At 40.6% G+C, this 12,895-nt stretch overlaps 1 protein-coding gene across 8 annotated transcripts in view; it reads right to left on the minus strand.

Annotated features, from left to right (window-relative positions):
- SEC31B (SEC31 homolog B, COPII coat complex component) overlaps positions 1 to 12,895 on the minus strand; it is a 32,452-nt gene that overhangs the window by 16,858 nt on the left and 2,699 nt on the right. For 3 of the 8 annotated variants that reach the window (XM_052678092.1, XM_052678096.1, XM_052678094.1), the window contains exons 2-13: positions 11,523 to 11,611; positions 9,877 to 10,000; positions 9,445 to 9,640; positions 8,602 to 8,697; positions 7,593 to 7,733; positions 6,969 to 7,111; positions 6,618 to 6,717; positions 4,198 to 4,359; positions 3,123 to 3,275; positions 2,175 to 2,405; positions 1,109 to 1,183; positions 110 to 193 (exon numbers count right to left, since the gene is read on the minus strand). In XM_052678092.1, coding sequence (XP_052534052.1) covers positions 110 to 193; positions 1,109 to 1,183; positions 2,175 to 2,405; positions 3,123 to 3,275; positions 4,198 to 4,359; positions 6,618 to 6,717; positions 6,969 to 7,111; positions 7,593 to 7,733; positions 8,602 to 8,697; positions 9,445 to 9,640; positions 9,877 to 10,000; positions 11,523 to 11,601 — 1,584 coding nt within the window. In that variant the 5' untranslated portion in view covers positions 11,602 to 11,611. Of the gene's footprint in view, positions 1 to 109; positions 194 to 1,108; positions 1,184 to 2,174; positions 2,406 to 3,122; positions 3,276 to 4,197; positions 4,360 to 6,617; positions 6,718 to 6,968; positions 7,112 to 7,592; positions 7,734 to 8,601; positions 8,698 to 9,444; positions 9,641 to 9,876; positions 10,001 to 11,522; positions 11,612 to 11,696; positions 12,067 to 12,895 lie in introns of those variants that run through there. The other 5 variants (XR_008205330.1, XR_008205331.1, XM_052678093.1 and 2 more) reach the window with 5 other exon arrangements.

Here is a 12,895-nt window from a genome sequence, read left to right on the forward strand (position 1 = left end):
CTGCCCTATGTGATTCCTGCATTTGAGCCCAACAACTTATGGTTGATATTAAACCTTTCTGTTCATTCTACCCTTTTTCTCCCAGACTGGTAATATGTACAGAACATACCTGATCTGACTGTGCAGCATTTGTATCATCTGTCTCAAGAAGGGGCTGTTTATCTGGGATTCCATTACTCAAACATGAAGTGATCTAGAAAAGAAACAGATATTCACAAGGTAAAGGTTAACCATGATAGCAGCACAGTCAAAATTCCTTGGCTTTTCATCAGTGTGAAAAGTTCTAGATAGATCCCTACTCCTGGCTGGCCACACGGCAGACATTATTTAGCCTTTTCAGACACTTGTCCACGCTGTTGCAGTTCCACAACTAGTGTAATATCTTTATCTGCCACTTTCCTGGCTGAGGAACTCCCTGAGATGCAGAGCTTGATGCTAGAAGCTCTCACAGCTGTGCTGCTGTTATACACCTCTTTGACCATCAACTGGCAGTAAGATAATAGGGCTCAAGACCATTTTTATCTGATCCAGTAAAGCTACTGCTATACTCTTACCAGTGTCTACATATTCATTTCAATAGAAACTCTGGAAACTTAGGTCCGGTTGACCAGCACAATCAGAAAAAAAAGATATGAATGGTCATTTTGGATTTTCTTTCCATCATCCCTCTTTGAAAGCACTCTTTGTGATAAGCAGTTCATCTTTGAGCTCTGAGGATAAGGACTCTCTGTAGAGGTTTAGTTATACTTATTACACATGTCAGCTTGGTCAGCTTTGCCATTTAAGATCTAAATAGAGAATTGCTGAGTGCAATGCAGGACAAGGAGGCCTTTGTACAGCTTCAGGTCAGAAGGAATGAATCTGGGCTGATCCAGCATTCCTAATGCAGTCCTAAAAGAAACCACAGAATAACTCTTGCTTACGTTCCCTACCCACTGCAGCAGGTTTCAGTCTGAGGGATACCTCAAGCGCCCTTCAACTGAAATATCATACAGTTTGGTCCTTTGTGTACCATGAGGACAAGTATTCATTTCCAGTAGGAATCCTATAATGTTTGAGCAGAAGCTTTATCCCTGTAAAGGTCTCTCTCTAACAAAAGTCTCCTTACCTTTTTTTGCAGGTCTTCTTTGCTGTAGCCCAGCAGCTTGAGGAGTTTAGTTCTAGATTCCTGCTCCAGGTTCACCTGAATCCCAAAGGACATTGAAAAAGACAAGAAAATGTGTAAAATCCTACCCATCTACATACTGCCAATAGCTAGCTACTTCTAGCAGCAACAAAGTCTGGAGCTCAGTTTACAGATAAATAACTATGAAAGTACACCCAGTACACAGTGGGAAAACCTATAGAATTTAAATTGTGGTAACAATAAAGGCTTGCGGTAACATTCAAGCTTGTTATAAAGTTACAACTAAGTGGCAACCAAGCATGAGGTCTATGCAGGTGCACATTTAGTGCACTTGGCCGTTAATTCCCTGGATGGCCCAGAATTTGCTGATACTATCTCTGCACAGAGACAATGGACCAACCTGAGCTTGGATGAAAATGAAAGTGCGGTTGCATGAACTCCTAGTTGGCTTCAACAGGAGAAGTAACAAACTAGTTGTTAGAGAAGCTTTCTGAGTAGGGATTTCAGACAGACTCAGAAATTCCCTCAGGCTCTACATAGCCCAGCTCACGTGGTACCTGTGTGGTTTAATGACTGATTAATACCTTGCAAGGAGATCTGGCTATTTCAGTAACTCTTTGAGGCTAGTCCTACTACTAAACTGAACAATCTGTAAATAGACAAGATACCTGTAAACAGTTAGAAACTGTTCCTGCAGATGCAGGAATGGTCATGCAGAACATTCTTTTGAACAGAATTAAGATGCTTGGTTTGTAGTTTAAGATAGCAGTGATGAATCTTGCCTGTCCCCGGTTCCACAGGACTGCAGGCAAGCTGGATTATAAAACCTCAGAGTGACAGTTTGAGATATCTCATCCAGTGCTACATGGTTGCAGTGATCCTTGCAATGGAGACTCTTGTCACAACTTAAGACAGCAACTGGTCACCTTATTCATTCCAGAGATCAAGTTTACTATGCAAATGCTGTACTATTGAAAAGGTCCTGATATTTCCCCATACACAAACACATAACAGAATTGACCCCTGTGCTTCACCAGTGGCATCCTACCTTTAGGAATTTCCACAGGTTCTCCTCATACTTCAACTTGGCTGTCTGGATCTTGCCCTTGCAGTAATCAAGGAGGTTTCCTGACTGCAGAGCCATCTGCAGTTCTCTGGACCGAAGCAAAAACTCAGTTTCAGTAGTGACTTGACTGATGAAAACTTGGTGGGGGTAAGTCTGCTGCATTTGCTGCCCAGGAGCTTTGGTAAGACCAAAGGTAATCAGTTTTCCTCCAAACTGAGAAAGACAGAAAGAGACAAAATAAGCATTTTTACAACATTTAACAACTTCACTTAACTCTTCATTTAGCAAGGCTGACTCAAGCTCCAAGCTGTGACCAATAAGAACCCAAAGTTCCATGTACATGTACAGCAGGAACACAGAGGGAGTCCTTCAGATGAAGGATCAGTAATTCCTGCTGGTAAGCACGGCACTCATGTATGCGTTGCCAGGCACTGCTAACTGAAAACGTCAGAGAGGCACAAAGGAAGAAGTACCATTTAGTACTGTTTGTTCTTTTCTGAGAGGCAGGCTGCAATGATGAAAACCATCATGCAAATAGTAGGTACTAGACAGAGAACAAGTCAAGATAGGCTGAGGGAATAAAGAGTTTTGATTTAGGAGGAAAAGGGGGAAAAAATGAAATACTGAATAGAGAGGAGAAAGACAGAATAGAAATGCATATCACAGCCTACAAAGACAGGATTTGTGAGTCTTTCTTAGCTCTGTTAACTTCTACTTAGTCTCCTTTTCTCTGCCCCAGGACACTTTCTTGTTAGAAATACATCCAAATGTTGAGCAAAAGAGCTTACCCAGATGGGAAAACACACCGTTCCTTAAACAAACATTAAGACAACTAGCAGCAGGAAGATCAAAAGGTTTTGCTTAAGAAAGGGGTTACATCACTAGAAGACACTAGGAGCATTTTCAGTGAAGGATACTCCATTTACTTACTGCAAATGAAACACCCACAGGCCTGCGAATCCACTTGGGTGGCTTTTTTAATGGTGGAATCAAGGTGGTTTGAGCTACTTGCTCTGGCACCTGCAAAGGAGGAAGGGTCTGTCCCGTGCCAAATGGATCCAGGTTGTTGAAGGAGGAAGAGATCTAGAATCAGACAGAGAAAAGGATAAGATATAATTCAATTTCTCTCTGTAATGGACTAAGCACCAAAAAAAAAAAAAAAAAAAAAAAAAAAAAATACTGCTAATAATTAATTACTTTCTTCATCAGCAAGGAGAGAGACAGTGACAGAACATCTTTCTGAAATACAGCCAAGCCCTTTGTAGGACAAAAGGTATTACCGAATAGTCCTCAAAATTAATTCTCAAAGCTTCACCTTCAGAAATTTTCTAAGTTTTCCTTAGCAAGACAAAACTCCCCAACAAATACTGCTTAGTGTAGCACCCAGCTCATAAAAAATAGAGGTTGCAAAATTGTTTTATGCAAGACAGTGACAAAACATGGTCAAAAGTTGTCAGTCTGTTTCCTGTATTGCTCACTGCTGTTTCTTTCAAATGAGTTAGTTTTAAAGACTTTCTCAAGCTTTTATACTACTTTGACAAAGCTAGCGAAATAATTTCTCCATACTTTACTGCCTAGATGAGAGTATGTCAAAACTGACCTCTGATCTGGATTTCTGACATTCAGGAAGTTGATGAGAATATATACAATGCTGTTTACAAGCATTCTTTATTTTTAAAATTATTGGAATAGATTTGGTGTTTGCTAAGGATAAGCTTGACTAGATCATAGGACATAGCTCCAAAATGCAGCTGACTAGAATGTCTGAAAGAAAGCAACACAAACCTTGGCAAGGTAAGGTTGCCAGAGGTTCACAGGCAAGATCTACATGTTTTATTTTTCAAGTCACTCAGCCACTTGAAAGGAAGCTTACTCCAAAGAAAGACCATTTCCTAAAGAACAGCTAAAATTTAACAGATTGGTTACCCTAAACCTTAAAAGATACAAACAAATCATACCACCACACTACAGAGGTACCAGTAGTATTAACTTCTGGGTCCTTTACCTTGTCAGCCTGTGTCTTCTGCTGGGCTTCTAAGTTCCCACCCATAACAGAGTAAATGTTAATCCATCCATCAAAAGTGGCAGCAGAGAAGACTGAAGGGTTCCTAGGACACCATTGGACATCAAAGCACCACTGACTACGAATGGGCAACTCATAAACCACCTATCACAGAAACAGAGAAGACTGAAGCATATAACATAGTTTGCTTTTCCCAAATTGCTAGTCCACTCTCAATTTACATATCACTATTGAATAAAAGTGTGACACAAGTATTTTATTCTTGCTTCTTGAAGAATGCATTTGCAAGATCAGAACTGTAGCACACTTAGCCCAAACAACAGAATGCTGTTAACAATGGGATTCTAATTGTAGAGCACAACTGACTTGCTACTTTTGGATTTTGTTCTGCTAAGTATCAGAGCACAATAACATTGTTGCAACTGCTGTTAACCATTGAACATCAGAAAACCATGCAAGAAAACCAGAAGTCAATAAGCAAGAAGGTGTAGTGAGCAAGAACACGTGGGCAGAAATTATAGAAAGAAAAACTTATGGAAGAAAAAAGTAGAACGAGAAACGAGGATTGCAATAGCTGCAGACAAACCACAAAGGATATTACAGCCAACAAATCTCTGGTCCAGCAATTAAAAATACAAAATTCAATTAATGGCCCATTCATAGATTTCTTGCCTACCTGGGGCAACTCACTAACACAACCTTGACCACAACCTTTGACCTCACTGGAGCCTTTCAGTACCTAAAGGGAGCCTACAGAGGGGAGGGGAATCAACTCTTTGAAAGGGTTGATATGTGTAGGATGAGGGGAAATGGTTTTAAGTTGAGGGAGGGGAGATTTAGGTCAGACATCAGGGGGAAACTCTTTACCCAGAGAGTGGTGAGGTTCTGGAACAGGCTGCCCAGAGAGGATGTGGATGCCCCGTCCTTGGAGGTGTTCAAGGCCAGGTTGGATGGGGCCCTGGGCAGCCTGGTTTAGCATTAAACATGGAGGTTGGTGGCCCTGCGTGTGGCAGGGGGTTGGAGATTCATGATCCTTGAGGTCCCTTCCAACCCTGTGATTCTGTGTAAACCTCCAAGTCCATAAAATGAAGGTATCTGCTTTGTGCCTCACAGGTAGAAAACTTTCCAGCATAAAGAATCCCAGTTTTGTTCTGTGTGATGATTATTTGTGTTGTCTGTTTGCAGGTATAAAACCTTGCATTTACTTATATTGAAATGCAGACTGCTCTAAAAGAATAAATCCCTTCCCCCTTCCCCCCCCTCAAAAAAAAAAAAAAAAGCAAAGAAACCAATGCTACCCCTAAAATTAGCAGATCAGCCAATCTATGTAAATGCCCTGTCCTTATTACTGAAAACTCCCAGTTCTGGTATCATTTGAAAATTTTCTAATCGTTGGCACAAAGTCAAACAAGCACCCTAAAAATAAGCTGCATTAATGCCTTAGCTTGAATTTAGACTCTGCAAATCTACATGGACGCATAAAGACAAGCCAGCTGCACTAAAAATGCTTTTTTAAGTTCTTCCTCTAAAACAAAGGGAAAAGATTTCAGTAAGAATTATACATTTCAGAGTCTGATTCTCTTCCAGTCATCAGCTACTTGTACGGAATGAGCTCCAAAACCCATGAAAGTGCAACAGCACACGTAATGTCTTTTACAAAAGAGGCAACCTTTTTTCATGCCTCCATGGCAAGTGGTCAGACATCAAGTTGTCCCATGAGGTGAATCCACTCTGAAGCTCGCAGGCGTACTTTGTTCAGTATTGTAAAAGTACTTTCCCTGCACTATCACCAAGATCCACCCAGCAAATTCTGTTCAAAGTTCAAATTTCAGTTTTATCCAGAAACTCAGCACTGAGTGAGGAAGCATGTTGAGAATTTTTTACACAGATTTACTTTAAATGCTTAAATTTAGCGTGAAGCATAATTTTTTCAAAAATGTTAATTCTGAGATACAGGTAAAAAACTACATGTGAAACCACTGCTCTGAATAAAGTTTGCAAGCATATTTAATTATATTGTTCCCTTCTGAATGACCACAAAAAATGATCCTTGCTCCCATTTAAGTTCCCCCCATCTTCTAGTACTCTTGGAGAAAGAAACAAATGGACATAGTGAACAGTGTGTGTGAACGCAGAGTAGACTTGATTTGCTTAAATAAAGTTTTAGTCAAAATTTGTGTCCATGACCTCTGGACACAGATACTTCAGAGAAAATCTCTGCTTGTTGTTTTTAGTCAGGATATGGACAGCATCGTCATTTTATCCAAAAAAGAACAGTGCAGAAGACATAGTGGAGGAAACAACATTGGCATTCCACACAAATACAAAAAAGGGGTCAAACACATAGTATAGCACACAGGCTTGTATGAAGAAGACAAGGTGTACTTATAATAGTTAAGTACCTCCCCTGTACTGGGGTTCCAGCACAAGATCCGGTTGTCTTTGGCGCTACTCAACAGCAATTCAGGGTCAGCCTGGCACCAGGAAACAGATAGAATCCCCCTAAAACAGACCGGAAAGAAATCAGTGGTACTTCATAATCAGCCCTCTCTCTCACTCTGTCAATAAGAAGTGCTGGTGCATGTTGGTTTAAGTTCAGAAACACAAGTTTCCATACCTGCTTCAACCAGACTCATCTGTGAAACAAAACAACCTAAAATAAATAGCCTCACTGCTCCAAAGCCGGTCTTGCAGATGCTGGCCTCTGAAAGATGGAGGTCCTTGAAAAGGCAACGTGACAAGCAGGCCCTCACCTAGTATGTCCTTCCAGCTGGCTCAAAGGTGAGGTAGCAAAACGTAAGTCCCATATTTGGATCACTGGCAAGCGGTCATCCTCAGAGGAAAGAACTAGCTGGGTTGCAACTTCTGGGTGCCAGGCCATTCCTGAGCAATGCATCTCGGGACAAAAACAGCACAGGATGAAAATTCAGCAGCGCAAGCTGGCAATGGCACAAATGGCCAAGAGCCACTTCTTTCTGCAAGTAACTTGCCTAGAATGCTTGACATAGAGCAAGTCTAGCAATACAAGTCTAGCAAGAATTTCAACTTTCTCTATACAGCCAAAAAACCTAACCAATAGAAGTTGGATGACTAGGTCAAAGTTGACTGAGGAAGACAGCTAGGATAAAAATGAAGGAGGCTTCTCATAAATGAGACATAAACATAAATGTAAAACAAGGGCACTGTGTACTTCAGGAATAGGTAAGAGACTTGTTTTTGCAGTTTGTTAGGAAGAGAGAGAGAAGTGTGCTTTGATGCTGTAGCTCCAAGAAAAAGTCACAACAGCTCCCACGGTACAAGTACTTGAACCCAAGAGCTGTGCCACTGCTTCGCTGTGGTGCCATGTCATAAGCAAGTCAGAATCAGTCTTCACTCACTCTGTTACTGTGGTCACTGACTTTGATGATAGGTTCATTCTTCCTGAGGTCCCAAACCACTGCCTTGCCACTGGGGTGAGCGGAGGACAGAATATGCTGCACCTGCCGATTCCAAGACACCACACTGATATCTTCATGAGGCTGCAAAGATAGAAATGGCCATAGGTCTATTATCTCTGTGCTGAGGAAGCACTAATCACAGGATCTGACACTAGACTAACTAGAACCTGCAAAACATGTAAGATCAGGCTGCAGACTAGAGAGAACTATAGCTGAGAGAATATTAATGTTTTTACTCTGACTCCCATAAGAAACATAAATGGAAAAATGACCTTGTGCAACATTTCAGAAGTGCAATGAGATGGAAAATGATACAGCATTCAAGGCTAATCAATGTTACTGTATCTCCTGCAATGCAGGAGATAGATAGGAAAGGAGACAAATGCGAGGCTTATTGGAGAAAAAGCTAACCTGCTTTTAGACAAGTTTACTATGGTTGTCCTGAATAACATGATCATAATCAGCTTATTCCCTTTCAAACTCAGGAAAAATTATCTAGAAATAACAGCTGAAAAGCATTAAATGGCTCACTGACCACGCTGGGTATATTTTGCCTTCATGGAATATGAAAAGCTTCACATGAAGCCTGAAGTAAATTGATTCCTCAGAGAAAGCACAATAAAGCATCATTAATCCAAAACACATGCCCCAGCTGCACCTTAAGACAACCTGGTCAGGTACCCGATGCAAATTCACAAAGAGCTTACTCATCCATGCAAAGTGCATTGTTCCACAATTTATTAGCCTACCTCACCTTCCTTACAGCATTCTTTCCACCCCCTCAAAATGAAGCCTATCAGTTATGATTCATCTTTCCCCTGACAAAGGTCAAGCTTATTCTCCCTTCACAGACTAACTACACTAAGATGATTCCATACAGTCACACGTTTTGCCTTCCCTACTGAGATATACGACTGCAGGGCTATTGCCTGGAGGAAAACTCATTTACCTGTGATTTAGTTCCTGGAGTCATAGGCACACTGAAGTTATTCAAGTCCCAGATGAAAATTTCAGAATCATTGGCTCCAGAAGCCAGAAGATTGCTCTGCAGAAAAAAAAGGTCATCTGAATTTCCTGCTTATGGGGAAAGAGGACAGATTTCCTAAGAATAAGCATAAGCAAAAAAACTCAAGACTTCCACAGCCAAATAAGAGTTGTATTTAACAGATGCCTCTAAGATTATAAACTGAGCATGTTTCTGGCCTCTATGTCTTCAGCTGTGCCACGATAGAAGCTTATTTAAAATTTGTCTAACAGGCAACTAGATTTGCATTTGAATACCTTTAATCATGAAACTTTGACACAGGTCTGGAAGCCACTGCCTCTGGCTAGCTGAGCCTTTGCTCCAGGCATCAGAAAGTGCAGGCTTCCCAAAACGGTTGGTGTTCACAGATCAATTTGCCTTTGTGCTGCCACAAGAACTCGTGTTCTGTCCAGTTTTTGCTTATTTTGCAGCCTCTTCAAGCGTAATCAAAACCCCACTGCATTAATTGAACTATTAATTGCACTAATTGAAAAAAAAAAAAAAAAGTCCTGCCTTCAGATGGGTAATGGTCCAGCTTGTAACGGTATTACAAGATGTTTTGTTTTGAAGTAAAATGAATCAAGGTCACAGTGTAATCCAGTAACAAAGCTGTGAGCGGTGCCCTAATCAAAGTTCCAAATCAATCTTGTGGCACAACTAGCACATCTCTTTCAGGTTAACTATTGTTCCTACAGTTAATAAATCTGTACATACAAGGGAAAAAAAAACAAACCCACGTTTGTTTGTAAGTATCTTTATGTGACATACCTGGAAAGGATTGAAGTCAAGAGCTCGAACAGGCCCTGAATGCTTCTCTGTCTGTCCAATCACAGCATCACTCTTTGAAGCCAAGATCCGGTGTGCACTGTACATTGTCAGTACACCATTTTCCCCTCCACCAATGATCACTCCAGAGGATTCTGGGGACCCATTTCCAAAGTTACCCCAGATCAGCTTATGAAACCTAAAGAAGAAAATAAAGTCAGCATAGGCTACAGTATTTGGTGGAAGTCAAGACATTTTGCATTACCAAACCTCCAATGAGATTTGTGTGAAGTCAAAAATATTTAGTCCTTGATGACAGAGATAAACTGATTCAAAAGATCACTTTCTACCCTGAAAACAAATCCCCTCTCTCCTTTTTTGTACCAGAAAAACCCCTCTTCAGTTCCACTGGGCAATAGCATGAGACACCGATACCTGTTTGAGGCAGGAAGCGTTCCTTTCTGCTTCATGTCCAGAGAGGGATCCCTGAAGTCAACCTCAAATATTTCCAAGGTGGCATTTGTACTGAAGGATGCATCCAGTTGCTGGGCAGATGTTCCTAGCAGAAGTACAAGGGTAGTATTTAGAACTGACACTTTTTCAAGATCACTATATATAAACAAGGCACTGGTAAACTTAGTAGTCAACACATCATCAGTGCTGTGCCTATTCAGGGAGAGGACATATGCAAGTACCTCAGAAACAGGAACTAGTACAACTGAGACTTTAAAAGAAATTAAAAACTCTTCAAGAAATTCTGGGCATGAAGATCACTGCTATGCAAGTATTTTCCTCTCTTTTAGATAGATATACTTCATGTACCTTATCTAAACTACCACAGTTCCTGATATTAAGTTGTAATTGAAATTACAAATACAGTTGCTTTTTCAGATCCAGCTAAAATTATGCTCTTAAATATTTCTGTATACTACTCAACTTCGACCAGAAGTCATGATCATAAGTTCTATACTTGCCTACAACAAAAGCTATCCAGTCTTAAGCCAACAAAGCACTCCTTGCAACCCACACAGAAACAGTAGTCACTCAGTGATGGCTTCCTTCTCCCCAGTTTAGGGAATAAAAGTTAAAAATAGATTTAACATCACCTAATGAGACACTGCCATGCAAATAATTACCCAGCTACAACAGGGATGCTTTGTAACTGCCTATGGCAAGAGAAGAGCCCAAGGGATCATAAAAAAGCAGTACAAACAATAAACTGCAGCTTCTGATCTAAAACAGATTGAAGCCAAGGCCTTTGGTCCAATCAAAACTCTGGTCTTAGTAGAGAAACTCAAAATAGAAAATCTACCCCCAAAACAGTAATGCTGCTTTTAAGGCAAAAGCCAAACTTTAGTTGGCTTTTGTAGTCTTCTGAGAAAAAAAAAAAAAAAAAAGCAGGACAATATGTCAACCCTGCACAACCCAGACAGACAGCAGACAGGCCTGATTACTTCCCACACTGGGTAGACAACGCAAGCTGTAAGATCCACATGGACGCTAAATTCACCTACTTCCAACTCTGTGAACGTGGTGATTTTGTGCTTCAGGAAATAATATGGTTATAAAAATTGTAAATGATGGTTCTTGCAGAAGCATGGAAAACTGAATGTAAACCAAACCAAGTGAAGAATTTTATTCTTTGGCTGTCAAGCTACTTGATAATGACTGAAAACCAACAAACTGAAAGTGAGCTTAAGTGAACACAATTAGGGTGAATTAGTTCCACAGATATACAACGTAACTTTGTTTAATTTTTTTATAGCAAGCAGGCACTGGAGTTTATACAGACTTAATTAGAAGCTAGATCAAAAAAGCAATGTATTCACCCTCTGAAAAATGACTGCTCTTTAAGGTGTTAATGCCAGGCATAAAAAATAACCTCCATAGGGATGTCACTTAAAAAAAAAAAAAAAAGTGATAATGTTTTCAGCATATTAAGAGATAATTTCAAGAGATAATTAAAGTAGGAATTCCTGAAAGTCTGTTTTGTTTGTTTTTTTTCTTTTTACCAGTACAGCTCTACTTAAAGTCTCTCTGTGATTCATACTCTGAGTTTATTGAATCGTGAAGAACTTTACCTGTTGCTAGATAAATGGGGTGGTTGTTTGCAGGACTCCAAGCTTCTACAGCAGTTCTCTCAATTTCCTTTAGCTTCATTTTCTAGGCTCTAGAAGAAATTTCACACAGCAGTTAAATAGCTAGACAAAGCCAACATGAAAATAACCACAACAGTAACAAAGCATACTCCTTACAGTGGTATCAAGAAAAAAAGCTCTCTCTCTACTGAGAGTAATTATTTGCTGCTTCCTGAGTTAGTACAGTTTTACTAGTACAAATTAATGAAAACACAATTCCTGCTGTCTGAACCCAGAGTTTCCTTAGTGCATGTCTCTTTTTCATGTACTCCAGTTACAGGAGAATTTCAGTGAAAGGGAGGGGATCCAAATTAAACAACGCACTCAAGTCTTCAGCCCAGGCTGGTTTAAATCAGCTGCAGAAATTCATTTAAATGCATTTGTAAAGCACCAGTTACTCTCTCTGAACACGCTGGTGTCAGGACACATAGGAAAAAATGGAGCAGATGGAATCTAAGGACAGGGTAAATTCCAAACAGCAAAGCGATGTGGCAACAGAAAACAAAGTGCAACGCCACCACATGCCAATTTAATTAATGTACTTTGCTCTCACACCTCAGAGAAGTCAAAGGAAAAATCATTTGACCTTCTGCTTCAGTTTGTAAATGGTAGCAGAAAGGAGAGAGGAAGTGACCCAGAATTATCCACTGGGTTTCAAGCCCAGCTCTGACCATAATTCTTTTTACTGAGACTGAGTAGACAGACACACACCCATACAAGGGCAACACAACCTCCCAACATCACTGCAGAGACAGTTAGGCAGTAACGTAGCAAAATAATTGAAAGACAAACATCAACAGTGCACAGTCAGGAGACTGCAACATTGAGTACAAATATAACTGCTGTTCCAGGTAGGATCTCATTCCTACTGGGTAGAAAGCAGCCAGCACCAATCAATTCCAGGCCTTTCAGGCACATAACCATTAGCCAGGCTGTTAGTTTAGTCACATCCCGAGCCCACGTGGTCTCTCTGTCCAGATGCAGGATAACAAATGTCAATCATACAGATTTTGACCATAGACCAGAACACGGACGCTTCTTCCTGGTCTCCTTCATAAAGGTAGCTTGCTGTGCCCAGCCCACTGCTGGGCCAAAGCATATTAAGAAAAGTTTTAAAAGTCTTCCATCATCTTGACGGCCTCCAACTGACAGTATCCCCATGCAGAGACATTTGGTCAGCAGCATTTCTAGGACTCAGACCTCATGTCTAGTAACTCCAGCCTCAGCTTATTCTCTGTCGCCAGTCAGAAGGGTAAGGACATATTCCCACTTCCTCATGTCATGCCAAGACATGCTGTTTGAATGCTTTTTAGCAT

The sequence above is a fragment of the Tympanuchus pallidicinctus genome, unplaced genomic scaffold (genome assembly GCF_026119805.1).
Source record: "Tympanuchus pallidicinctus isolate F22 unplaced genomic scaffold, pur_lepc_1.0 scaffold16, whole genome shotgun sequence".
Taxonomy (NCBI): Eukaryota; Metazoa; Chordata; class Aves; order Galliformes; family Phasianidae; genus Tympanuchus; species Tympanuchus pallidicinctus.